We start from the raw sequence: 27,362 nt of genomic DNA, 5'->3' as shown, positions 1-27,362 counted from the left end.
TGTTCATACTTATTCTTGAATACACAATGATTCATGTTTTCACTGGTAAAAGTATCTCTCCACCACTACAGAGAACAATCTTAGGAAACAATTATAATGAGTTACAACAGTCAAAAATTCATCATTCAGTGGCCAACCCTATAATGATAAGCCTCTCTGTATTTAGCTAAGTTGGTCTGTTGTTGGGCCTATACATTACGTCTCTCCAGCTTCATAGTACCTACCAGGGTATTTGCTCCACAAGCATAATTTTGGAGAATACCAAGTCACTTTCATTCATTAAAGAAATCATGGACTAGGGCTTTAGTAGACGATCAAATGCTTATAGGCTCATAAGATTAGGAAGACACATTGACTCTTTCAGATTACTAAATTATGATTTATTTTCACTAGGTAATTTATTTTCAATGATTGAGGAGCAGAGAAAAAAAACAGTAAAATCTCTATTGAGTACATACCTCAAAAGTGACAGGCATGTTACGTTTCAATCCAATTTCAAAAACTAAGCTGATCTCAGATTTGTTTGCATCTTTTTCTTCTTCTATTTCTTTTCCTGATTCTCCATTCTAGATCATGAAAAATGAGAAAATTTGTATCATCTAATACTCAATTGTCAAGGAACTTTGCTTCTTATTTATAACATCAGGCTGAGCAATAGAAAACAAGGAAATTGCTTTGATAGAAATGAACCAGAATGGAATTTTTTTGTAAATTTGTACTCCTGTCAAAACTGTGGGATATCTTTGAAAAAATATAATGGAAAAGTATAACTATAAAATTTTTTTATCATATTAATGCTGTAAACAAAATTCATCCATATGTATCCAAGGCAGTCAAACTTACTGACACTGAAATTGGAAAATGACCATCTGTAGCATGTAGTTTCATGCTTTCTAATTAACCCAATTCAACAAGCATTTATTGGCTTCTTAGACAAAATAATGAATGAGTCTAAACACATGTGCTGATATCATTTATTAATACATTCTAGGTACTATGAGAATGGCCAGCCCCGGAAGATACCAGAACCCCAACTTAGATATCTGATTTTCTTTCCCTGTACCTACTCACACAAACAATGTAAAGTACAAACCTCCAACTTGGGATCTGTTGTGCTGGTTAGCCTGGAGAAAAGAAAACATTAGGGGGGATAGGAGAACTCTCTTCAAATATTTAGAGGATAATCATTTATCTTATCAAGAAGAATTGGTGTTTTTTTTTCCTCCTTGGCTTCAGAGGGCAAAACTAGAAACAATGAGGAGAAATAGTAGGGGACCAACATAAGGAAATTTAGGACCAACATAAAGGAAATATTTTTTCCCAATTAGAACTGGAATCATAAGACAGATCTATCTATCATAAGATTTTAGGGTTAATATGAACAATTGCCTCATTTTACAGAAGGAACATGAAATTCAAATAAGACATTAAAAAATTTTAAATGACTTGTTCAAAGCCAGTCAGGTAGGAAGTAACAAAGATGGGATTTAAACATAGGTCCTTCAACTCTAAATCCAATGTTACTGATCTGTTATACCATGTTATCATTAAATATCTAGGGCTTAAATATTCCACTTTTAGGAGTAGTAGTAAAAAGAGAACTAAAATTCAGTCAGAAGTCCTGGGTTTGAGTCCCAGCTATACCACTTAGTAGCTGTATGACAGTAGGAAAGTCACTTAACCTCTCTGAGCCTCAGTGTCTTTATATGCAAAATGGGAAGAATGTTATTTATACTGCCTATCTCACAGTGTGATTGTAGGACAAGCATTCTGAAAATCGAGAATTTTAATGCAAATGTGAGTTATAAGAATAAACAAAGTTGGATATGATAACAGTTATAACAATAACTGTTATCATATCCAACTTTGTCCCCATTTCTACTGCTCTCAATCTATATATACCCATACCAATCTTCTAACATTGTCAGTTAGGTAGCACAGTGGATAAAGCCCTAGGGCTGAGTCAAGATGACCTGAGTTCAAACCCAGCCTCAGATACTTAATGACTGTGTGACCCTGGGCAAGTCACTTACCCTCTCTTTGTCTCAGTTTCCTCAACTATAAAATGAGAATCATAATAGCACTATCTCATAGGGTTATTGTGAGGATCAAATGAGACAATATCTGTAAAGCATTTAGCACAATACCTGGCAGCTGATGAGTGAGCGTTCCCTTCTCCTCTACCCATTCCCTAATATGATGCTTAGTCTTCTGTCAAATATAGTGCAACATCTACAGTAAGTACTCCACAAATGCTTGCCAAGTTAATTAATGTTATTCCTTCATCCTTGTCCATTTCCCTGCTATCATTGCAAAAACTGCTGGGTCTCAGTACCAAAATCTTGGGCTTAGAAGTTCATAGAAGACTCACAAAGCATCCTCAGCTACTATGTAAGATCAGGAATGTGATACTCAGAACCTTATTCTATAGTTTCATCAGTATTGAAGGGCAATCTTGGCTGTAAACCATGGTACAGCAGAAGAATAGAAGGGCAGCCCTAGAGGGATGTCAAATTGAACTATCATATTTGTCTCTAACCATATCAAGAAAAATTTGCTTTTTCCTTTTATGCAAAAATAACACATATTCATCAAGCAGAATGTGTTTGCCTCCTTAACAATTTAATTACTGAGAGAAAGAAACCAAGGGACTAAAAGAAAGGATTAAATGCTATAACCTTTCTTTGTTACACTTTAACTATGAAACTTCTACTTGCTTTGCAGGGTTTTGCACATACAAATATGAGCTGCCATTACCACTGTTATTTTTATTATGATAACACCAAGCTTTTCCCTAAAATAAAGGGCCATCTTTTAACACTGAAATTCTCTTGTGTTGTCATATGGGGCAAGTCATGGGACACAAGTCTTAGAAGAATTAAAACTGAAAATCTCCCAAAGGGCAATGGAGAAATGTATGACGTATGTGAGCAGGCTGCAACAGAGTAGAAATGAGAAATTAAGGAGATACATATTAAATATCATATCTAACTAAAGATATGGGGGCAGGGAAGTATAAGGACTATCCAAATAATCAGAGCAAAGAATAATGATAGCATAGTCACCATATTCTACTGGTATCCTCAAGTTGTCATGAGAAAATGAGAAAATGAGCCAATCTACATTGGGTGGATGTCTTCCCACCCAATCCCCTTGGTGAATTTTTAAAAGGGCATAGATAGGAGTCGCACAGTTTAAGCAGATCTAGATGAATTGCAATCTGCATTGTTGGAGGGAGGACCCATGTCAATGAAACTGCATGTTCATTTGAGTATTAGAAGCAATGGCACCTGAGGTAATTTCTCTGGGATAGGTTCATTCTGGAGAGCTTGGAGAGCCTTTGTTGCAGCATTGTGTCTTGCAGCCTGACGAGTCTTTCCTTCCCCAAAGAACTCATTGTTTCCAACAGTTAGTTGGACATAAAAAACCTTAGGCACTGGACAATGATACCTAGAATGGGAAAGAGTAAATATTATTACTATGGGGAAAAAATACTCCATAAAGATTAAAAATGTGTTTTGTTTTAAATTACATAAAGTGTACAATGTGGCCTCAGTCACTATAAAAGCTTTATCTCCAAGTAGGTATTGGTATGACTAAAAAAAAAAAAGCATTATCTCTACCTTATATTGTTACTATATAACAGGAAAATCATATACAAAAAATAAAAAACTTATTTTAAATAATTTTCACAAAAGTATAAGTAAACAGCTAAAAATAAATAACTTCAAGTTAAAGGTAAACCACATATTCTCTTAAATGTCAGCCATTTTATCATACTGGATTTTAGCCAATATGTTAATGCCATAGTATTACAATAAATATAATTCAATGTTGCTGTTTAGGTTCATTAGACCCACTATTTGCCAAAGAGAGTTAGTGAAAAATCTTCAGGTTATACTAGGTTGCCACACTGATCAAAACTTCAAGGATTCAGATTTTTTTATCAATGGGAATACATTGTCTCTACTGATGCAGACTACAACTCCATTCACATCTTAGCAAAATTTTCCTTAATTGCTGTGACCAAAAAAACCATTCATCACTTAATGGCTAACCATATCAGATGAACCTCTCTGAACTTAGCTAGCATGCCTTGGACAAAAAGCACACTTACCTCACTAAGCCTGGAATCAAAGTCTTTCCAGTATGGTAAGACCTGACAGTGTTTATGTTCTGCCGCCAGAGCTTTCAAGAACCCAGAGTCACCACTACACTGTGAAAAAACATTGTACTGACACACATCGGTAATCCTGTGATTACTTTTCATTGCTTCATTCTGCCTCTGACTCTAAATCCACAATGCTTTCTACTACATGACATTATTGCTAGTTCTTCCTCACCATAAATTTAATATTTCTTTCCTTCTCTCCATGTTCTCTGTTCTGATGATCACATATACTCCTGTGCCTTCAAATATCACTTAGACATGGATGATAACCAAGTCTGTAACTTCGTTCCTATTAACTTTTAAGAGACACAGTGTGAAACACTGGAAAGTGCGTGGCATTTGGAGTCAAACTATTCCTGTGACCTTAAAAAAAATCATTTAACCTCTCTTGGCCTCAGTTTCCACATCTGCAAAATGAAGGAACTGAACTAATAATGTATAAGGTCTTTTATAATTCTGGATTCTATGAGACTATGAATTTCTATTCGGTCTTTTACATTTTTTCTGTCCTTCTGGCATCTCAAACTTGTCACACCATAAAACAATGCCATCTTCTGAATGACTTCAGTGATTGTGAACTCCCATCTATCATTGTACAAACCCTGTTCCCTCATCTCCTGCTGCCTGCTCCCTTGTTCCCATCCCCCTCAACTAACCCCTACAACTTCCCATTCAAGATCTATTGTCCCCATAAACTTGCTTAAACTTTTCCTTTCTCACTCCTTCCAATTTCTTGAACCACTGAGATACATTCCTATGATGACATGGCATTCTTGGCCACCCTTTCCAGCACAAATTGTGCTTTCATTCATACACTTATTTCTCATGGTGGGGAGGAGGTAGAAATAAGCTTTACTTCTCATTGCTACTTCTAGGGATCATAACTTCCTTAACTTACTCACATCCCATGACTTACTCCTTTGCTGCACCTCAGCTATACACAGAGATGGTCACATCCTTGATCGTACCATCACTCACAAGGGTTCTACTTCCACGTACATGAACTCTGAAATCTCTTTATCTGAACACAATCTTCTATCAGTTCATTTTTCCTTTTGCCTTACAACCCTTAATCCCATTCTTCATCCTCACTATGACCTCCAGTCCCTCAAACCCTTCATTCTTTCCTAGGTTATCATCTCCCTTCCCTATCTGACTGAGGTAAACAAGTTCAACTCCACACAATCATCTTCTCTTTAATCCACTGCAAATTAATAATCCTTATCCTATCATTAATCTTGTCCTGCCAAAGCCCAGCCTTAGATTACTCCCATCATCCACCACCTTTACTCCTACTCAGTGAAGCTAGAAAAAAATCAGGAAACTCTGCTGACTAGGTTCATTACAGATTTATGTTACCTAATCTCATCTGGGCCTACAGAGTGGCAGAGCAATCCTTCTATACATCTCTAATCTATTCACTATCTCACTCACTACAGTGGCTCTTCCAAACCTTTTCATCTTTTCTCAAACCTCCTATGGAGGAGAAGGCTCCTCCTCCCACACACTCCCAGCTAAGAACCTTGCTTCATATTACACACACAAAAAAATTCAAGCCATTTGATGAGCACTCCTTCTTTTCCCCTCCTGCTCATATCTCTCACATGCCTTCCATCACTATCTCCTCCTTCACACTTGTCTCATATGGAGAGGCAGTCCTTCTTACCAAGGGAAACCCCTCCACATGCACAAGTGATCTCATTCCATCCTGTTCTCTACAGTACTTTACTTCCTCCATCATATCATGCCCACTCTTTCACTAATCTTCAATCTCTCTGCCTACTGGCTGCTTCTCTGCTGCCAACAAACACAACCATTTCTCCCCTCAAACACACACACAATCCTTCACTTGAACCATCCATCCTACCTAGCTATAGACCTACATTAGTCCCACTGTCTATGGCTAGACTCCTTGAGAAAGCCTATAATCGGTACCCCGACTTCCTTTCCTCTCACTCTCTTCTTAAACCCTCTGTAGTCTCACTTCCAACCTCATCATTCAACCAAAACTACTCTCTCCAGAGTTATTCATGATGTCTTAGATCTCAATCTGATAGCCTTTTCTCAGTCCTCATTTTTCCTGCCCTCTCTGCAATCTCTGACCCTGTCAATCACCTTCTTCTCCTTGATACTCTCTTCTAGGTTTTCATGATACTGCTCTTTCCTGGTCCTTCTATCTATCTCAAGTATTTCTCATTCTCCTTTACTCAATTCTAATTCACCCTCTAACCATGGATGTCCTCCAGGGATCTGTACTGGTTCCTCTTTCCTCCCTTTATATTATTTTACTTGGTGATCTCCTATGGTGATCACCTCCTGTGGATCCAATTACCATCTATATGCAGATGAGACTCTAAGGTTATTCCAATTTACCCTTTATATATCTTGCATGCACAGTTGTTTACCTGGGGTCTTCCCCATTAGGATGTGAGCTCTCTGAAGGTAGGTACCATTTTTGCCTTTTGTTGTAAACCCAGCATTTAACACAGTGCCTGGCACATAGTAGATGTTTAATAAATGTTTGTTGACTTGATTTGATATGACTCTGAACAACCTTAGTGTTTTAATTTCCTTATTTCTGCATGTGTCAGCCAGGAGTCATATTTTTCTAATCCCTCTACCTCACACCTAGTGAAGCAGCATGATTTAGCAGAAAGAACACCAATCATGAGCTTGAAAATCTGGTTTTGAATAGAGATAGCACGGCAAAGTGTTTGAAGATAGGAGGTGCTTAATAAATATTACTGAAATGAATAAAATTGAAATTTTTTAGAGTGCTAGAAGAGATAGAAAGAAAAACTAGGAAAGTTCAATGTTGTGAAAGCTAAAGAAAGAAAGATTCTACATTTTTTAAAAAATTTGCCTATGTGATTTTCTCTCATCCCTTTCATTACTACAAATAATTAAAAATCACCTATACAGTGAAATGAATTTCAGAGTCTTTAAATACCTTGTGTTCATGTTACAGACAAGACATGGGCTGGGGCAGCTAGGTGGCACAGTGGATAGAGCACCGGCCCTGAAATTAGGAGGACCTGAGTTCAAATCCAGCATCAGATCAAACATTTGACACTTACTAGCTGTGTGACCCTGGGCAAGTCACTTAACCCCAACTGCCCCCCCAAAAAAAAAAATACATGGGCAGTAGCAGTCCTCATAATGGTTGAGTGTAAATTTTTTCTTTGCAATGCTACTCAATGCTCCTAGTCATGTCCTCTGTGACAACAAGATCAGACCTAATCCTTCTTCCACACAATAGCTCTTCAAATACGTAAAGATGAACAGCCATATTTTTAAACTGTTCCAAATCACAAATAATTAAAGGAACGAAATTTAAAAACAACCTTTACATTCCACCTATAAGATTGGTGAAGATGATAAAAAAGTAAAATGACAGTTACTGGAGGGCTGCTGGAAGACAGACATACCAGTACATCACTGATGGAACTATAAATTGGCCCAGCCATTCTGGAAAGAAATTTGGAAATATTTTCAAAAAGTTACTAAACTGTACACCCCCCTTTGATCACTGCAATAACACTAGTAACTCTATACCCCCAAGGAGATAAAAGGAAGAGGGAAAATATTTATAATGGTCTTTTTTGTGAAAATAAGAATGATATCCATTAAGTGGGGAAAGAGCTGAATAAATTATGGTTTAACGTGAATTATAACGGAATACTACTGTGCCATATGAAATGACAAAAGGGAGAGAAAGATGGGAGGCCTCTTATATACCAATATAGAGTAAAGTGGATAGAACCCAGAGAACAATTTATACAGTAACAATATTATTTTTTTTAAAAAAAGCAACTTTGAAAGACTTCATTCTGATCAATGAAATGATCAGCCACAGCTCCACGGGCTAGATGATGAAGTATGATACACCAAAAATGTTACAAAATGACATATACATCTTGGGAAATTAAAAATGTGTGAATTTGTTTTGCTTGATTATGCTTGTTTGTTACAGGAAATACATTTCTCTCTCTTTCTTTTTAATGGGGAGATGGAAGCATGGAAAGCTATAAACAGTGTTGCCCGAAAAGAAAAACAGGAGAGCCACTGAAGCACATTTTAAAACACAGAGAGGAGAAGGAAGATGAAAATACAGAAATGTAGGACACTTCTGAAAGTAACACACTGAGTTTTTAATATAGTTTTCTAAAAATTGTACATTGGGGCAGCTATATGGCACAGTGGATAGAGCACCAGCCCTGGAGTCAGGAGGACCTGAGTTCAAATTTGGCCTCAGACACATGATACTCACTAGCTGTGTGACCCTGAGCAAGTCACTTAACCCCAATTGCCTCACCAAAAAAAAAATTGTACATAGTAGACATTCATGGTTTCACATATGACACTGTTTTTCTGTTATACTTTGTATATGGAAATGTTCTCTTTTTTTGGTGTTTGTTACATTCATAATAAAAAGCCAAACACTGAACAGTTTCTTTAGCTGATCCTCAGGCCAAACTCTTAGCCATTCTGCTTTATCTCACCTGAATATTCTCCAGCTCATCAATGTTCTTCTCCAAGTTAAGATGCCCAGATTTGAAGACAATATTGCAGATGTGGTCTGAACACAGCAGAATATAATAGTACCATCACATCCCTTGTCCTCTTTCTCCACTTAACTGAGCTAGCAGAGCAGGATAGGAGCCTCATTATTAGTGTTCTGTCCTATAGCTAAAGTAACTGGGGAATCTTATGAGAATACCAGTCCTTAGGTGGATGGGGAATAAATATTCCCAGCACTGATATATTTCAGTCCTTAAACTAGAGAAGGAATATTCTCAGTATCGTGCATGTGTGTGTGTGTGTGTGTGTGTGTGTAGAGGGAGCAGAAGAATTGAGATGGATTTTATCCCTGTCAATTTCAAGTTGGCAGTGCATTTCAAATTTGATTACTGCTTAAATAATCACTGGGAATGAAAGGGAGAAGTTTCAGGGGAAAGAGGCAGGGGAAGACAGGCAGGCAAGCATAGAATACAAAAGGTTCCATTGTCTTTCTACGTGGTTAAGTCTTTAATAATTTAGGGACTTTGAAGCCATCCAAATTAATTATAATTTCACCACTCTGAGTTTCTCTTTCATGATCTATAAAATCAGGATATTAATACATGTATTATCTTTCAGTGTTACACATAGGATCTTCTCTTCTCTAGATTAACATACCCAGTTCCTTCAACCAGTCTTCATGTAGAATAGACCTGAGGTTCTTCAACCCCTCTCTGACTTAATGGATGGTCTTTAATGATGAATGCTAATGACTGAATGGTAAAGCACTTATTAAGAATCTAGTATGTGCCAGACACCGTACGAAGTACAGGATATACAAATGCAAGAAATCAAGACAGTACCTGACCCCAAGGAGCTTGCATTCTAATGAGGGAAGACAGTACAAAAAGGAGAGCTAGGAAGAGGAGGAAGCAGGGATGGTATGGTTTAGAAATGGTGGCTAAAATGTGGAGGTCTGGTTCTAGAGTTCCAATAATTGACATCCCCAAACAAATTCATCACCTTGTGCCTAAAATGATTAAGTCTTGACAAGTTTAATTAGGTTGGTACTCAGATAATACATAAAGTCAATCATGAGGTCCATGCTCAACATTTCAAGGCAGATAGGAAGTAGTAGAACTTTTACTCTGCTGGCACAGACCTGAAGAACTTGAAGGCAGCTCTAGGAAGCATCAAAGAAACACTTTGGTGAAAATATGCATTTTTTAAAAACCCCACCAACTAATATGTTGGATTCAGGTTTCATACAAGCTTGCTTGATTTGGGAAATAAGTCACCCCAGGTAACTCTCCATTTTCTATCACCAGCTTTGCTTGGTTCTGATTCCATGAATATCATGCCCTCTCATGGTCCACCTCAAGTCCCTCCCCTTTTCAGATTCTTTAATATGTTGTCTTCTTCCATTGTACTGTAAGCTCCTTGAGGGCACAGACTATCTTTCTTTTTCTTATGTGTATCCCTAGCACTTAGCACAGTGCTTGGCACAAGGTAAGTACGTAATAAATGTTTACTGAATTGAATTGAAAAGTACAGCCCGTACTCAGAATATCCAACAAAGTAAATTTTTATCTTTGACCATTTTCTACTCTGCTTTGGTCAGTATTTTAGTTATGAGCAACAAGTAGGTGGGGCAGCCAGGTGGCTCAATGGATAGAGCACTGGTCCTGGAGTCAGGAGGACCTGAGTTCAAATCTGGCTCAGACATTTGACACTTACTAGCTGTGTGACTCTGGGCAAGTCTCTTAACCCCAACTGCCTCAAAAAAACAAGTAGAAAAAACAGTTTAATCAAATGTACAAACAAGTTTTTTACAAGATAAATTGGAGATAGTCAATGAGCATTTATGTACAAACAAGCTTTATACAGGATAAACTGGAGAAAATCAAGAGAGGAAAGTAATAACATTAAAAGGGATTAGGAAAGGCTTCTTATAGAAAATGGGATTTTAGCTGGGACTTCCAGGAAGCCAGAGAAGCAAGGAGATGGAGATGATAAGGAGGAGTATTTTAGGCATGAGGAATGAAATGGAGTGCTTATGTGAGGAACTGCAAAAACACCAGTGTTCCTAGACAACAAAGTATGGGGAGGGAAAGATGAATAAGGTGTAGAGAGACTAGAAAGGTAGGAGGGAACGAGGTTGTGAAACTCTTGAAAAGCTAAGGAATTCTTTTTTTATTTCTGGAGGTGATAGAGGAGTCACTGGAGTTTTTAGAGTTGGGGAGGACAGGGCAGTGTGACATGGTCAGACCTGTGCATTCGAAAGATAAACTGGCAGTTAAGTAGAGGATGGAATGGAATAGGGAGAAATTTGAGGTAGGGAGACCAATTAGCAGGTTAGGTAGTCTAGATGTAAGGTGATGAGGGCACGTACAATGGTGGTAACAATGTTGGAGAAGAGGAGAGATGTACATAAGAGATCTCTCATATGAAAAATTGTTGCAAAGATAGAACTGATAGTGAATCAGATAAAAGGATTTAACTTAGAGTATATGACATAATATACTGTCAATAAATCTGAGATCAAGACTTGTTATAATGCAATCCAAAATGAAGGCAAATCCACATGAGGTGAGTATACTGAATCTCATGAAAGATTTGTTGTTCATTTGTTCCAGTTGTATCCAACTCTTTGTGACTCCATTTAGGGTTTTCTTGGCAAAGATACTGGAGTGGTCTGTCATTTCCTTCTCCAGCTCATTTTATAGATAGATGAGGAACTAAGGCAAACAGGGTAAGTGACTTGCCCAAGGTTACACAGCTAGTAAGTGTCTGAGGTTAGATTTGAAAGATACATGGAAGTACAGAAATGTATGTTGGGACTAGAAATGAAAATTTTAGAAGAAATTGTTGCAATTCTACAAGCACATTAGAATTTGTAGGGAAGGATACACCTAGCATTACATACTTATTGGTTGGTTGATTAATTAACTGAGAGATATCGGAAAATAACAGGGTACTTAAAACTAGGGGTAGGGGTGGGAGACAGTGGATAGAATGCCAGGCCTGGAAGGGAGTCAGGAAGATTCATCTTCCTGAGTTTAAATCTGACCTCAGAAACTTCCTAGCTGTGTGACCTTGGGCAAGTCACTTAATCCTGTTTGCCTCAGTTTCCTCTTTTGTAAAACAAGCTGCAGAAGGAAATGGCAAAACACTCCAGTATCTTTGCCAAGAAAACTCCAAATGAGGTCACAAAGAGTCAGACACAACTGAAACGAATGAACAATAAAAAAACGAGGACTGAAAACTGAGGATTACTGACGATTTGTGGGGGCAGGGGTAGAAAGAAAAGGAAATGGAGAAAAATTAAAGGGTGACTGCAGAGTTAGGAAAGAAATAACATAACGTCATGGAAAACAAAATAAAAGAGACATTCAAGAAAGAAAGGATGATCAATAATATCAAACAGCAAAGAATTCAGGTTGAAAATGAACAAAATTCACTATTTTTCATAATATAAAATTATAAATGGCATTCTATAACAGAGCACATCTTCACAAACATACAATTGATACAACTACTACTACTGATAATCATAACTAACATCTGTATAACACTCTAAAATTTCCTAAGCAGTTTGAATACATTATCCCACTTGATCCTCAAAACAATCCTGTGAGATAAGTAACTGACTGAAGGAGTAGTGAATACAGGAAACAACTGTAACTAGTTAAAGATAAATAAATAAATTGACTGTAGCAGAGTAAAATATTGTCTTAAAGGTTTCAACAAAGTATCTCCTATACATATATATCACAATCATATGAGATTTCTTTAAAGATGTAGAAATAGAGATAAATATGTTTGATGATCTTCTGATTATTAATATCACACAAGGCATAAAAAGCTTGCCAAACATGTCAAAGATTTGATCATGTCATGAAGGATGTACAACACTGGATTCCTATTAATAGTGAAATCCTCCAAGTGCTCCTGTTTTCAAATGGCACTGTGTTGTTTTCATCAAGCCCCACAGCCCTACAGAACCTCCTAAATGCAATACATAAACATGCAAAAGACTTTGGCTTAATTATACACCTGGGGAAAAAAGTAGGTGAAAAATACAGATTGTCTAGACTAATATGCAGTTGGACTGGAATCCCATAAACCTCATAAATATCTGTACATATATCTTGGGCATTCATTGTAGCTATACAGAATTGAACAGGAGTAAAAGAGCATGCTGGCACACATGAAGGAAATGTTTCCAATAACCCCAAGTTTATCCTTGAAACAAAGTCTCATATTTTTAATATCAATATTCTTCAAGTCATGCTATATCGTTTCATGTCAAGGAATTCTCATCTTTGAGAAGTTAAAGTTGTGGGTGCCTCAAAGGGCATGTTGCCAGTTGGCTGATGTATATAACCAATGAAGAATCCAGTGGGAAAAGCAGTATAAAGAATATCAGGTGATCAACTATGAATGACTTAGCTATTCTCAGCAATACAATCATCCAAGACAATTCCAAATGACTCACTGATGAAAAATGCTCTCCACTTCCAGAGAAAGAACTGATAGAGTCTGAATGTAGATCAAAGCATACTACTTTTCACTTTATTTTTATGGGGTTTTTCTGTCTGTGTTTTCTTTCATGATGTGACTAATATAGAAATGTTTTGCATGATTATTCATGTATAACCTATATCAAATTGCTTATCATTTCAGCATGGGGGAAGGACAGGGAGGAAAGGAGAAAATTTTAAACTCAATTTAAAAAAATGAATGGTAAAAATTATTTTTGCATGTAGCTGGGAAAAAATAAAACATATCTAAAAAAAGAATATCAGAGAGATGCATGACTGGAAAACAAAGTGGTCCAGTCATTTAGCAAGAGTGTAGGATTATCAATGGATAGCCTACACATTATACAGGCATCCATGCTAAGGCTAGGTTATCTAAAGGCAGGCTTCCAGAATGTTTTTACACTTTCTATGAAGAATTTACAGGAAGACAAGAACAAGATTTGCCCAAGGTGTGAAAGCATGAGTTTGCAATCAGCAGTGCTAGAGAAGTACCTACACTGATGAGCCTGAAGATTCATTGATGAAGTAGCAAATAATAAATGTAGCTTAAAACCAAACTTAACTCCTATCATCCATAAACTTTCAAATAATTTCTCCCTCCTCAAAAAAACCTATAAGATTTCTAAAACTATGATAGAGAACAACAGAAAACAATTAGTTCAACATACTTATTTTACATATAAGGAAACTGAAGTCCAAGACAGTTAGTGATTACTCCATGTCACACAGATACAAGTAGAAGAACCTGAGTTGTAACCTAGGTCTTGTGACTCTAAATCTAGACTTTTTTCTTCTATACAACAGAAAAAAAGTTTATTTTAAATATCATATTTTTAAAAGCATCAGAAATCACTGCCTTGCTCTGACCTTTCATTATGAAAACTGAAAAGTACCCTAAAGTCTATGAGACAATTGTTCTTGTTGTTTAGTCATGTCTGACTCTTCGTAACCCTGTGGACCATACCACACCAACACTGTCCGTGGGGTTTTCTTGGCAAAGATACTGGAGTGGTTTGCCATTTCCTTCTCTAATACATTAAAGCAGAGGTAAAGTGATTTGCCCAAGGTCACACAGCTAATACAGCTAGTCTGAGGCCAGATTTGAACTCAGGTCTTCCTGACTCCAGGGCCAATGCTCTATCCACTGGGCTACCCAAAACTCTCTAATTGATTAAACAACGAACATAATTTTAATGCAAATGTTTTCTTAGGGCAAGACAATGAATACTGAATTTCTTTATGTACCACAGAATTGTCTCCCTCCATGAAATCAGAAATTTTCTCCTGAACTGAGGTCTTATATGCCAAGTTCCAACACAAAGCAAATGTTTACAATCAGTTATAAACCCCTGAAAATCGGGGTTCATAACTGGAATGCTGACAGGCCCTTAACTACAGTGATGTAAGTGGGCGCCATTATAATCACCAAGGTCTGTTGACAATTACAAAACTCATTTTGGTTTGCCACAGAGACAAACAAAATTTCTGTTCATTATAATTTTACTGGAATATGATGTCATAACACATAACCATACTGAAACAATCTGCTGATTTTCTGGCCAAAATATTAATTGCATACTATAGAGCCCTTGGGACCTCTCCCTTTTTAGCTATCAAATATGGATATAAAAAGACAAACATATATACCATATCACATACATATATCACAGGACAAAACAGAGTTACTCTGTACTTTTTAGTTCAGAATTTGATAATATGTAGAGTAAAATAACCTTATGTTAGCTACAGGAAGTTTTTGAGACCGGATGCCTGACTTGTTTCATTCTTGTTACACTTCATCCTCTGACTTAACAATGGTGCCTAATGATACGCCCCACATGATTTGGTTACCTTAAATATCATTTCTCCTTATATCATCATGACAATTAAGATTAACCAGAGCACTATTACTAATGGTACCCAGATTGAATTTCAAGAGAGAAGAGGTAGAATTTTTGTGTGTCAGATTCCAGTCTGAAATATTCTTTCTTTTGGTTCAATAAGCAAAGTCTATCAACCTTGAAGGTTGACCTTCTCTGTTTATTTAATAGAATATCTTTGTAATTTTTTCCATTTAAATTAGGTATTAGGTCTTTTTATACTGCTTATTATAAAGTGATGAATATTTCCATAAATAAATAATTTTTATCCATCCAAATTCTACTCACTGGATATTCAGGGGTAATTTGATTATTTAATCAGTTAAATGAATGAGGATTCAATGATTATCACTATGCAGATGATTTTTACATCTATTTATCCAGCTCTAACCTCTCTTCTGACCTCCAGTCTTACATCTCCAGCTGCCCTTGAACTTCTCAAACTGGATGTTCTGTAGATATCTTAAAATCAACAAATCCAAAATGGAACCCATTATCTTTCCCCAAAACTCTCCTCCCTTCCTAACTTCTCTACTGCTGCTAAGGATACCATCATCCTCCCAGTCAATCAGGCTCATAACCTAGGTGTCTTCCTCAACCTTCACTCTCTCTCACCCTCCATATCCAATCTGTTGCCTGTTGATTCTACCTTTCTAACATCTCCTTTGACACTACCATTACCTTAGTATAGGCTTTCATATTTCATATTTCAAATAGAAAATTTCAATTTCTTCTTCCTGTCACAAGTCTCTCCTCACTCCAGTCCATCCTCTGCTCAGCTATCAATTTGATCTTCCTAAAGCTCAAGTCTGACCATGTCATACCTTTACACCATACTCCAGTGGCTTCCTGTCACCTCCAGGATCAAATATAAAATCCTCTTTTTGTCTTTTAAAGCCTTGCATAACCTGGTCCCTTCTTAACTTTCCAGTCTTCTTACCCCTATCCCGACCCCTCAACACCCACCCACACATACTCTGGGATCCAGTGACAATCCTCCTTGCTATTCCTTACACATCACACTCCATCTTCTGACTCCAAGTACTTCTACTTTCAGGCCTGGTTTTCTCTCCCTCCTCATCTCTAGGCCTGGTTTTCTCTCCCTCCTCATCTCCAATTCCTATCTTCCTTGGCTTCCTTCAAGTCCCAGCTAAAATCCTACCTTCTGTAAGAAGCTCTTACTGATCCTGCTTAATTTTAGTGCCTTCCAAGTGAAGGAGAGCCAGGAGAACGCTGAACACAGTAACAGCAATATTGTATGACGAACAACTACGAATGACTTAGCTATTCTCAGCAATACAACGATCCAAGACAATTCCAAAGGACTCTTGATGAAAAATGCTATCTACCTCTAAAGAAACAACTGACATCATCTGGATATAGACCAAAGTATACTATCTTCCTTCCTTTCTTTCTTTCTTCCTTTCTTTTTTTTGTTTTCATTCAAGTTTTCTTGCAAAAATGATTAATATGGAAATGTTTTACATGATTGCACATGTATAACCTATATCAGATTGCTTACTGTCTTAGGGAGGGGAGAAGGGAAGAAGACAGAGGTAGAATTTGGAATTCTAAACTAAAAAAAAAGAATGTTAAAAATTGTTTTTGCATGTAATTAAGAAAAAATAAAATATAATTTTTAAATACCTTCCCTTTAAGATTATCTCCAGTTTATCTCATATATTTATTTGTACATATTTATTTATCTGTTGTCTGTCCCATTAGACTGTGAGCTCCTTGAGGGCAGGGACTGCTTTTTTGCCTTTGTATCCCCAGCACTTAGTACAATGCCTGACACAGAGTAGACACTCAATGGATGTTTTTTGATTCAACAACTATCTCATCTCTCTTTTTGATTTACTCCTAGGAAAGTATAGTAAGTATAGAAAAGTAATTTTAATTCAAGACTGACTAGGCCTTCATTCATATGAAGATATATGTGTATATATCATAACATGTGAATTTTAAAATACATATACATGCATTCTAAAGATAATGCCTTTGTTGTATACTCTAAAGAATTACTATGGGGGCAGCTAGGTGGCGCAGTGGATAGAGAATCGGCCTTCGATTCAGGAGGACCTGAGTTCAAATGCGACTGCAGAAACATAGCACTTAATAGCTGTGTGACCCTGGGAAAGTCACTTAACCCCATTGCCTAACCAAAAAAACAAAACAACAAAAAGAATTACTATAAAGAAAATTCAGAATGAGTTGGGGAATAAAGACTAGTGAGAAATTATGCTTAGAGAAAGTGATGCCTTACTGAAAACCTTAAGTCAAAGCCATTAGTCACATAGTTCCTATCCTTACAGTGCTTACAATGAATCAAGGAGGTCTCCAACAAACTTTCTTTTTAAATCTCCCTGGTCTGTGGAATAAACCACCCACTATTTATAGGTTTCTTTATTATAGATTACCAATTAATTATTGATGATACAAAAAAAGGATTATTTTTTGTAAAGGACAGAAATGGTCCTAACAAACTGTACATAGTCTTACTGAAGCTGCAATAATCAGGGCTTGCACTATCTTGTCTAAATATTTCAAAAACTAAAAAGAAATGCCTGGCTTATGGGAACTTCCTCAAACCTATTTTTTGAAGGTCATGATCCTGCCTTTTCCTCTATCAACCAGATATCCTACAAATAAATAACTGGTTCAAGAGTTAATCTTCTCTTCCAGACACATTTCCAAAACTTTATAATTCTGGAAAAGTGCTGATACTGAGGCATTCTAGCTTTCACATGCTTCCCAACATGATACACACAAAATAAGGGTTTATATTTAGCCCTTATAAATAAATACCACCACAATTTCATTAATAGTCCTTTTTGGAGCATGTACCTCATTGGTCTGTGTTAAACTCACAATCACAACAAATTTCTATGCTATGTATTCAGTCCATTAGACAAATTTACTTTGCCAAGACTCCCTTTGTCAACTCATTTTATATTATCTTTCCAAACAATTAAAACCCATTAGTCCTTCTACTTCTCTGATTACTCTATTTGCCTATCATCTCCATGTTCTTGAACATCATTTTTACAAGGTGAGAAAGACATATTCCAAACAATTCTAGTAGAATTTTTTTAAAATGAAAAATAATTACCTCATTTCATTTGATAGTATTGTTCATAAATCTCAACACAGTTGGCCATTCCTGGGAACTTTTTTAGCCTTTTGGAATTTTGGCTATCATATCTTTAAAAGTTTATGTCTCATGACACCTGACAAAGTTATGGCCTGGCCTAATTAGGAGTTTTAGAATTTTTATGTTTATTTCTACAGTAGACTTGAGATAGTTGTCACTTAACTTTTATATCTCAGGCTACTTATTTACAAAGCATTTATAGAATTTATATTTTAGGACTATAAAACACTTTATAACCCAAAACACAGAATTCAAATGAAATGTCAACTGTTTTATTATTTCTATACTTTTAGCACTATTATTCACTCTAAGTATAGAATATAGTTGTAATTAAATAGCTGCTATTAGTACATGCTAGAAAATAGACTCAATTACAGAATCATCCTGGGAAATACAAAATTAACATGATGAGGATGATGATCCAATAATTAATAAGCTCTAATTCTAACAATTTCATTATCATTACTCATAAATTTAAAATTTTTTATTTAATTTGTAGTGAAGAATAAAGAAACTGGGCAAATCTTAACAGATTAGAAGCCAATTAAAAATGAGCTTTAAGAGAAGTACTGAACTTTCTGTAGTAGCAAAGAACTGGAAGAAAAGTAGCATGGTATAGTGAATACAAACCTCAAAGCCAAGAAAACCTAGATTCCAAGCCAGGAGCACAGACTGGCTATGTGACCCTAAGGAAATTGTTTAGCCTCTTGGGGCTCTAAACAGGTCTCTAAAACTATAAATTGCAGAAAAGATGTCAACCTGAATTGGTTGAGGAATTCTCCTCATCAGGGTGCTACTTATGCCAGTTAAATAGCAGGTTTAGCAAGTCCTTAAATCAATCCTAAGAAATAGGAAATAAAATGGGTGCCCATTATTTGGGAGAAGGGATGAATAAACTGTGGCATATGCATGTAATGGGATGTTAAAGTACAGTAAGAATGACAATTCTAAAGAATTCCAAGAAATATGAGCTTTGAACTAATAATAAGAAAAATAAGAATCAAGGCTACAATAATGTAAATTAAAAAAAAGATGAAAAAGAAGTCTGAAATGTACATAACTGCAATCATTCAACTTGGTCCCTGAGAACAGAAGATGACACACATCTTCCTATCCTTGATGGAGAAGGTGAACATACATAAAGGTAGGTGGGGTTCAAGCCAATCAATCACCCTCATCCCAATTAAAGTAATTAGCAAGAAATATTCTGGTCCTAGTACCTTTAATCAGATGAGAAGATCTCTGTTGGATCAATCAATCAAAGGTATTAAACAAGGAGTGAAAAGTCCTTAAATAAATTGAAAGGAGCAAAATATTTCCAGCCATTGGATGAAGTGAAGTCACACAAGAAGTACATTGGGCTTGAATTAAGGTTGGCCATACCCAGTGGAGCTGAGAGAAAAATATCAAAAAACTGTTTAGATGAGGAGGTAGGGGGGTGGGTGTGGGAGAGATCCTCTATCTCCAGCCCCTCACCTATTCTTAACTAGGGCCTGGCCACGAGAACTTTGAAATTTTGGAAGATTTTCAACTTCCCATGACCATTCTAGCAGTATCATAGGAACAGCAGCAGCTGACAACAGAGTCTAAATTGGCAGGTGAGGACAAATTAGATACTGAGGAAGGGAAAGCTCATACACACAGAAAGCTCTCTCATGCCCATGGGGAGCTCAAAGAGGAACCCATGAAGTGAGGAAGGAGACTTCCAGTAAATAGAAGCTGAGTTAATCCTTTGCCAGACGTGCTATCTAGGGTCAGGCCCACTTTCCCCTACACTCTGTATATACTTGTAGGAGAGTGTGTCCTTGTTTTAATTTAGGGGATATTTTGTACCAACTCTTCTAAATACCACCTTAGTATATAATGGTTTCTAAAAACTAATTAAGTGTGGCTGGCTAATTGATATAAACAAACAATCTACAGAGGAAGCATACCAGTGGGGGCTTAGGAGCAAAAGTAAAGAACCACCCCTACTCCCCTTAAGGTTACCCAAGAACCCCTGAGGAGAGAAGCATCCCCTCTGGGGTTCCAACTTGCCATTGTGAATGAGGTGGAATAACAAGTCCAGAGCCTACATTATAGTTGCATACATTGTTAGACTTTTTTTTTGCACAACTGTTTTTCTTCTTTACAAGGGAAGGTTTAATTATGGGGTGTGTAGGAGGTACAATATCCAGGAATTTGAAAAGTAAATGGCATAGAAAGTAAAATGTATAAAAAATAAAACAGGTGCTAAAGTCAAAAGGATGTCTAATCTCCTCATATTTAATTGAATGCTGATCAATGTCCAAGAACGCAAATCCAAGGAAATTAATGGAGTAACCCATAGGTATACTTAACATTGACCATGAACGTATGGTAGAGTCAACACAATATCATCCCTTCTCCTTCACTAAGTGGCAAGTTTGTTTATTTGTTTCTCTAAATAATGATATTAGTATTTTATTGTATCTGTTAACTATATTACCTGAAAAATTTAGTCTTTAGAGAAATTTGCCATAACTACTTTCACAGTATCTAGATCTAGAAGAGATCTTAGAGATCATCTAGTCCAATCTCTTCATTTTACAAATGAGTAAACTGAGGCTCAGGGAGATTAAAAGAGCTTTCCAGGGTTACACAGGTCACAAAAAATAGAAGAGCTAAGATATGAACATAAGTACTTTTATTCCATATCAAATACTCAGCTTTGTATAGGTTATGTCAGAAATTGGGCAACAGACTGGGGCAGATCAGAAAAAATGTAGAATATTAGAATTGAAAGGGACCCTGAAAAATAGTCTCTCACTTTGTAGATGAGGAAACTGGGAGGCTAGAAATAGCAGTCAAGGTAAACATGAAAGGTATGATGACTGATGTTCATGAACCTTAAAACAAGAAACCATAGCCAAGAGGCCAGCTACCTTATGGAAGATCTATCACCTAAGCAGTGTAAGTTCAAAAAGAAGAGCTGAATTCAAGGTTCACTCTTCTTACCAGAGGATGCCTTTATCTCACTCTGAGGTTCTGCCCTTAGAGGGCCTACAGAAGACTTGAATCATTACAAAATATGTTGGATAGGTTTCCTAGATGAATTTTTAATCTCTGACTACCAATCAGTCAGTTATCAGAGGTTCCTCTAAATCTTAAAACTAATTTGTGTTTGATATGCTATTCTTGGAGTGTCATAATGGTTTCATGTAAACTTAGAGTTTACAAAGGGAGTAAAAAAAAACATGAAATAATTAGGTATGTGAAAAAGACTAAGATGTCATCATAACAACACCAACAAAATAGCGAATTATACAATTTCTGGACATGGAGTCAGGAAGACTTGAGTTCAAATCTGGCCTCAGACACTTATTAACTGTGACTATGGGCAAGTCACTTAACTTCTGTCTGTTTCAATTTCCTCATTTGTAAGGTGGGGATAAATAATAGCACCTACCTCCCAGGTTGTTGTGAGAGAAAAACTGATAAATATTTGTAGAGTGCTTTGAAAACCTTAAAGTACCACATAAGTGCTAGCAGGGGGCTGCTAGGTGGCACAGTGGATAGACAGCCAGGCCTGGAGTCAGGAAGATTACTCTTCATGAATTCATCTGGCCTTAGACACTTAATAGCTGTGTGACCCTAGGCAAGTCACATCATCCTATTTGCCTCAGTTCCCTGAGGCAAACCATTCCAATATTTCTGCCAAAAAAGCCAAAAAACAAAAACAAATGGGGTCATGAAGAGTCAGACACAACTGAAAAATGGCTGAACAATACCAAATGCTAGCAATTATTGTAATTGTTTGTTTCTTTGCCCAACAAAAGGAATTAAGTCTAGATGTAAAGCAGTTACAGCTGATTCCAAAGGACAAAGGAGAGCAATGAAAAGGTAAAATCCTTATAAATTAACACAAGAACTCTAATCTTTAATTGATTCACCACTAATAATCCACCAGCTTTCAGCACCCAAGGCAGAGGCACAAAGCAGACTCTCAGACTTATGCCTGGAACACATTGAATAAATTAATCCACAGCACAAAGAAAAAAAATTTAACAGTTAAATAAAAAGAAAATTAATAATCAGAAGCAGTTGGAAGGGAAAAGAAGTAATTTTGAGCTAATTACTTAAATGAGAGGGGGTAAAATAAAAAGCAAAAGGAAGAAATAGACAAAGAGATAAAAGAAAAACAAAGAAATCTATTGGAGTTTAAGTTTTTCCCTGAAACTAGGGAAAGGATTAATAAATAGGAGAGAATTTTAAGGAGGGAAAGCTATTAAAGTAGTTTAATCACAAATAATCTCAGAGACAAATCTTTAAACACACACACACACAAACCCAGAGGCAAATACAATCCTAATTTGAATAACTAAATGTGACTGGACAAAAAAAGAGCAATTAAATGCAAGAGTGGCGGGAAGTATAAGAAAACAAAACCTAATGCTCAGTTGTTTATAAGCAACACATATCTAAAAAGGAAAGACACACAGAATCAAAATGAGAGACTTACAGAAAATTTACTATGCATCAGGGGAGTAAAAAAACAAAGTAGAAGCTGAAATTATGCTATCAGTCAAAGCAAAAAATAAAAGTTCACACACATACATATATAAAAACAATAAAATCTTATTATGCTTAAAGAAACCATAGACAACGAACCAGTAATAATAGTAAATACGTATGTACCAAGTCATTTAGCATATAAATTTATGAAGAAAAAAACTGAATCGAAAAATGCACAGATAATACAATAACAAATGACATTAATGTTCCAGTCTCAGACCTGAACAAATCTAATAGAAAGATAAGTAAAGGGGGACACAGAATTGAACACAAACTGTTAGGGATTTAGAGTTAAAGATTTACGGTATCTCTTGAATGGTCACATTAAAAAGCATATATATTTCTCAGCACTACACTACAACTTTACAAAAACAGACCATGTATTATTAGGGCACAAAGAAATTGCAAACAAATATAGAAAAATAGAAATACCTAAACACATTCTTCATTGACCATAATGGAAAAAAAATCATAATCAATATAGGGAGCACAAGCAAAAGATAAAAAATTAAGTGGAAAGTTAATAATGAAATCCTAAAGAAGTCAAAGAAAAAAATCATAGAAAAAATACTGTAAGATGTTGTAAAAAAAATACTGTAAATGATAATATTATGAGAATTATGGGAGGACATACCAAAATTTCTGGGATACATTAGTTAAAGCGGTCCTCAAAAGAAAAATTGTATGCCTAAGAGCACTCATTAACAAAATAGAGAGGATTAATGAATTGACTATGGAATTTAAAAATTAGAAATCCAACAAATAAACATAAAATAGACATAAAAGAGAAAATTTTGAAATTATCCCTTGTCCACCCCCCAATTCTGTGACTAGCAGGTGGGGATGTAAGGCAGGATTGTTCTACCAGTTCAATCTCTTAGTTTGGCCCTCCTATATACCAATATTGCTTTCTGTCAACAGACTTCTTATGAGGAAATGGAGGGATAGACAGTACTCTCCCTATCACCACTGCTGCCACTAATTTCCTAGTCTCTTCCTTGGAAGGAAGGCAATGCTAATTCTTTGAAAAATATGCCTTCAAAAAACAATAAAGAAAAATACACCTTCAAGAAACCCTCACAACCAGGTTCTGAACAATCTTCACAGGTTCAGTGTCTATGGTGTCACCAAAAGCCAAAAGGTGAAGTCAAACCAATCTCCTTTCCTCTGCCGAATATTAGGATGTTTGGCCAGTTAGTCCTGAGACACCACTCACATTTTCCATCTTTCTTCAGGTATCACCAACAGCCATTCTACCCTAACATTCTCTTAGTGCCCAGAAAGGAAATTTGTCCAGGGAAGATGATTTGAGCTCAATGAAGCAAATAACAACCTCTCTCAGCTTCAATGTCACCTGTAAAATGATGATAACATTTACACCACTCACCTAACATGGTCATTTATGAAAAAGGAGTTTTATAAACCACAAAGGGTTACATAAGTGGAAACTATAGTTAGAGTACCTGTACTAACACCTGAGACCGATGCCTAATCATGATGTAGAAGTAAACCTAGGTTACTCAGCATCAGGCCAGTAGACTAGGAGCTCAGACAGGTCCTACCAAACTTCAAATACAGGCCTAGTGATGGAATATCTATTTTCCAAGAACCAGTCTGGTTACATTCAGAGTCCCTTCAAAAGAACTGTGCCATAGGGTAAAAAAAATCTCTCAGCCACAGCAGCTTCTGTAGACTATCTATTAAATTATGGAGAGCTTGTAAACTATGTTAATGGAAGGAAAACTCACACCCATGAATCATAGAGCCTAGAAGTACTAAAGTAATAATAGTGTGACAATGACAAAGTCTACCAGATACACAACCTTATACTGAGTTTGATCTAGGAAACCATACCACAGTTCTATGGTACCATCACATTTCTACTACAGAAAGACCAAATGAGTACTATGTATGCAAAGAACAAAGGCTTAAATTCAGACCAGTGAAGGAGAACGTGAGTAGTGGAGAACTGATTCCAAGAAGGCAGGCTGTGCCCAGATACAACAGATCTGGTAAGCAAAGTTTCAGCAGCCAGAACTTTTGACACAAGATAGGCAAGCCAGGATCAAGGTCCCAGAGTTCATTACAGACAGGTGGGGTCATCCAAATAACAGAAAAGAATTAGGGCTATTGATCACAGGAGAGAGGCTACCTGCTTCTTTGCTCCAGCTCTATGAACTCTACTTAATGCCAATAGATATGATCAGATATATAGTGGCAGGATGAGGAAGGCAAAGACCTACAGGTGTTGGTTGATTACAGAAATGGCATACTGTGAACTTCTAATGGCAATATGTGATGTATAATATTTTTGGTTTTAGACTTTGTTCTTCATCACCAGCTGTCTACTAGAGATTTTTAAGAGATCCTATAAGCACCTCAAACTCAACATGTTCAAATCAGAATTCATTATCTTTCCCTAAAAAAATCATTCCCTCTTCCCATTTTTACTATTTCTATCAATATAACCATCCTTCCAGTCATTCAGTTTTGCAATCTCAGGAGTCGTCCACACAATTCCAATCACTTGACAAGAACTGCTAATTCTGCCTCCATGATATCTCTCTCATTCATCCACTTCTCTCCAGTCACATGACCACTACCCTAGTTCCAACCATCCTTGAGAGATCACTAAAGTTATGCTTTTCTTAGTATTATGTTTCACATTCTCCCATTTTTTTTTAGTTCCTGGGATTTCAAATTATATTGGAGGCTTCTCACTGAATTTAGCAGGTGAGTTATATCATTGATAAATATCTGTTACATCTTTTAACTTTTTATGTAAAATTTTCTCCTATTTTCTATTGAGTACACATTTTCAAGATAAAATATTAAAGACTAGTCAACAAAAATTTGTTCAGGATGTACTCTTGCTTTACTCCCATCTTGGTTTCCAATTTTTTGGATTCCATATAGTCATTTTCTCAAATATTTCTGGCATACTGCATGGTGGATTTGAATAGCTCATTAGATCTGAATAACTCAGATTCTTTTAGTCCTTTTCAATCTGCCTCCAACTTACCTACATGAACTATGTTTCAAATTGAACTACTAATCTTCTTTAATGACACGCCACCCAATGGTTTATGTATTCATTATAAACCATTTCCTCAAACCTATCTTTTGGAATCCTTATGTACTCAAATATTCCCTAAGCACCTTGTCAGACATTCTTTTACCACATCACTTTAATTGCAGTTAGCTGAGTACAAGAGGGATTCTTTGAGTAGAATGTAAGCTCCTTGAAGATAGAGACTGCTTTGTTTTTTGGCTTTATATCTCCATCACCCGATGTGGTGCCTTGCACATAACTGATGTTTGTTCAACTCAATGAACATTTATTAATAATGGCTTAAAACATCTGTTAAATTTAGGAACCATTCATATTAAAAGTATCCTCAAAAATCAATAAATATAAAAAGAATGGAATTATAGGATCATAGATCTGTAGCTGGAAGGGACCTCACTGCCAATCTAATTCAGCCCCTCATTTTACAGATAAGGAAACTGAGTCCCAAGGATCTTAGATTAGCTGCCCAGGCTTATATAGGTAGGCAATATAAGTGGTAGGATTTGAACCCAGGTTCTCTGACTCAAGAGTTCTTTGGTATCACTGTTATGACTGCAGTGGAATTGTTACTATATCAATAAGCTTCTTTGTGATGTCTGAAGGCATTTTTTTTCTTTTGCCCTAATCTTTTCTTAAACCGACCCTGTTCTTAAAGATGGACTTCTACAGTATCTAAGATGTTTTTCCAGAATCCTGGGATAACCTTTCTTATTCCATTTACTATTATAGTTTTTTCTGTACTCCAAATCTCTTTTTTAGAAAATTGACATCTTTCCAATTCTGAACATTTTCTTTTGCCTGTAGAATAAATTCATGACCTTGGGCACCACGTTTGGGCATTGTGAATCCATATATATTAATTATCTAAGGTATTGGTCTCATCATAGCTTATTGCTTTTCCCAGTTTTAGTTTCCTGGGAGCTCATTCTTCAAATTCTTCCCAGGCTTTTTCTTGGCTGCAGTCACAAGGACCTTGACCAACTCTCTTTAATGCTTATTATTGTTTTCATTCTCAGGTTCTCTGATCAAGGGGCACTTACTTCTTCAAATATGAATGAATCTCTATTGTATTGATACATGAAGACTCCTAGTGTAATTGACCAACACAACACAAAACTATTTCTTTACAATATAATTGAAAAATATGGACCACAGTTTTTTTAAGTCATAAGAAATGGAGAACTTTCTAACAAAATGAAAAAAATGATACAAGTAAAGCTATTTTAGATTATACATTTTTTTCTGAAATCAGGGTGGTTGTTTTTTGACTGATTTTATATGACTTTTTTTTTGTTGAGGCAACTGAAGTTAGGTGACTTGCCCAGGGTCACACAGCTAGTAAGTGTCAAGTGTCTGGTCTGAGGCTGGATTTGAACTCAGGTCCACCTGACTCCAGGCTGATTTTATATGCATTGTAAAATACGTTAGGTGGGTTCTCAAACAGTGGATTAACCAAATTAGTGTATATGAATGGGAAAATGGAGCATGAATTTTCTCCTTGGTATTTCTA

The 27,362-nt window shown here is 36.3% G+C and overlaps 1 protein-coding gene across 7 annotated transcripts in view; it reads right to left on the bottom strand.

Moving 5' to 3' along the window:
* The window catches only part of STAU2 (staufen double-stranded RNA binding protein 2), a 431,723-nt gene that overhangs the window by 272,343 nt on the left and 132,018 nt on the right, over positions 1-27,362 (bottom strand). For all 7 annotated transcript variants that reach the window (XM_020971016.2, XM_020971017.2, XM_020971014.2 and 4 more), the window contains 2 exons: positions 3,291-3,450; positions 459-566 (listed from right to left, as the gene is read on the bottom strand). In XM_020971016.2, the coding sequence (XP_020826675.1) occupies positions 459-566; positions 3,291-3,450 (268 nt within the window). The remainder of the gene's footprint in view (positions 1-458; positions 567-3,290; positions 3,451-27,362) is intronic.

The sequence above is a fragment of the Phascolarctos cinereus genome, unplaced genomic scaffold, assembly GCF_003287225.1.
Source record: "Phascolarctos cinereus isolate Bilbo 61053 unplaced genomic scaffold, phaCin_HiC Scaffold_4;HRSCAF=312, whole genome shotgun sequence".
Taxonomy (NCBI): Eukaryota; Metazoa; Chordata; class Mammalia; order Diprotodontia; family Phascolarctidae; genus Phascolarctos; species Phascolarctos cinereus.
This window is presented reverse-complemented; position numbering and strand designations above follow the sequence as displayed.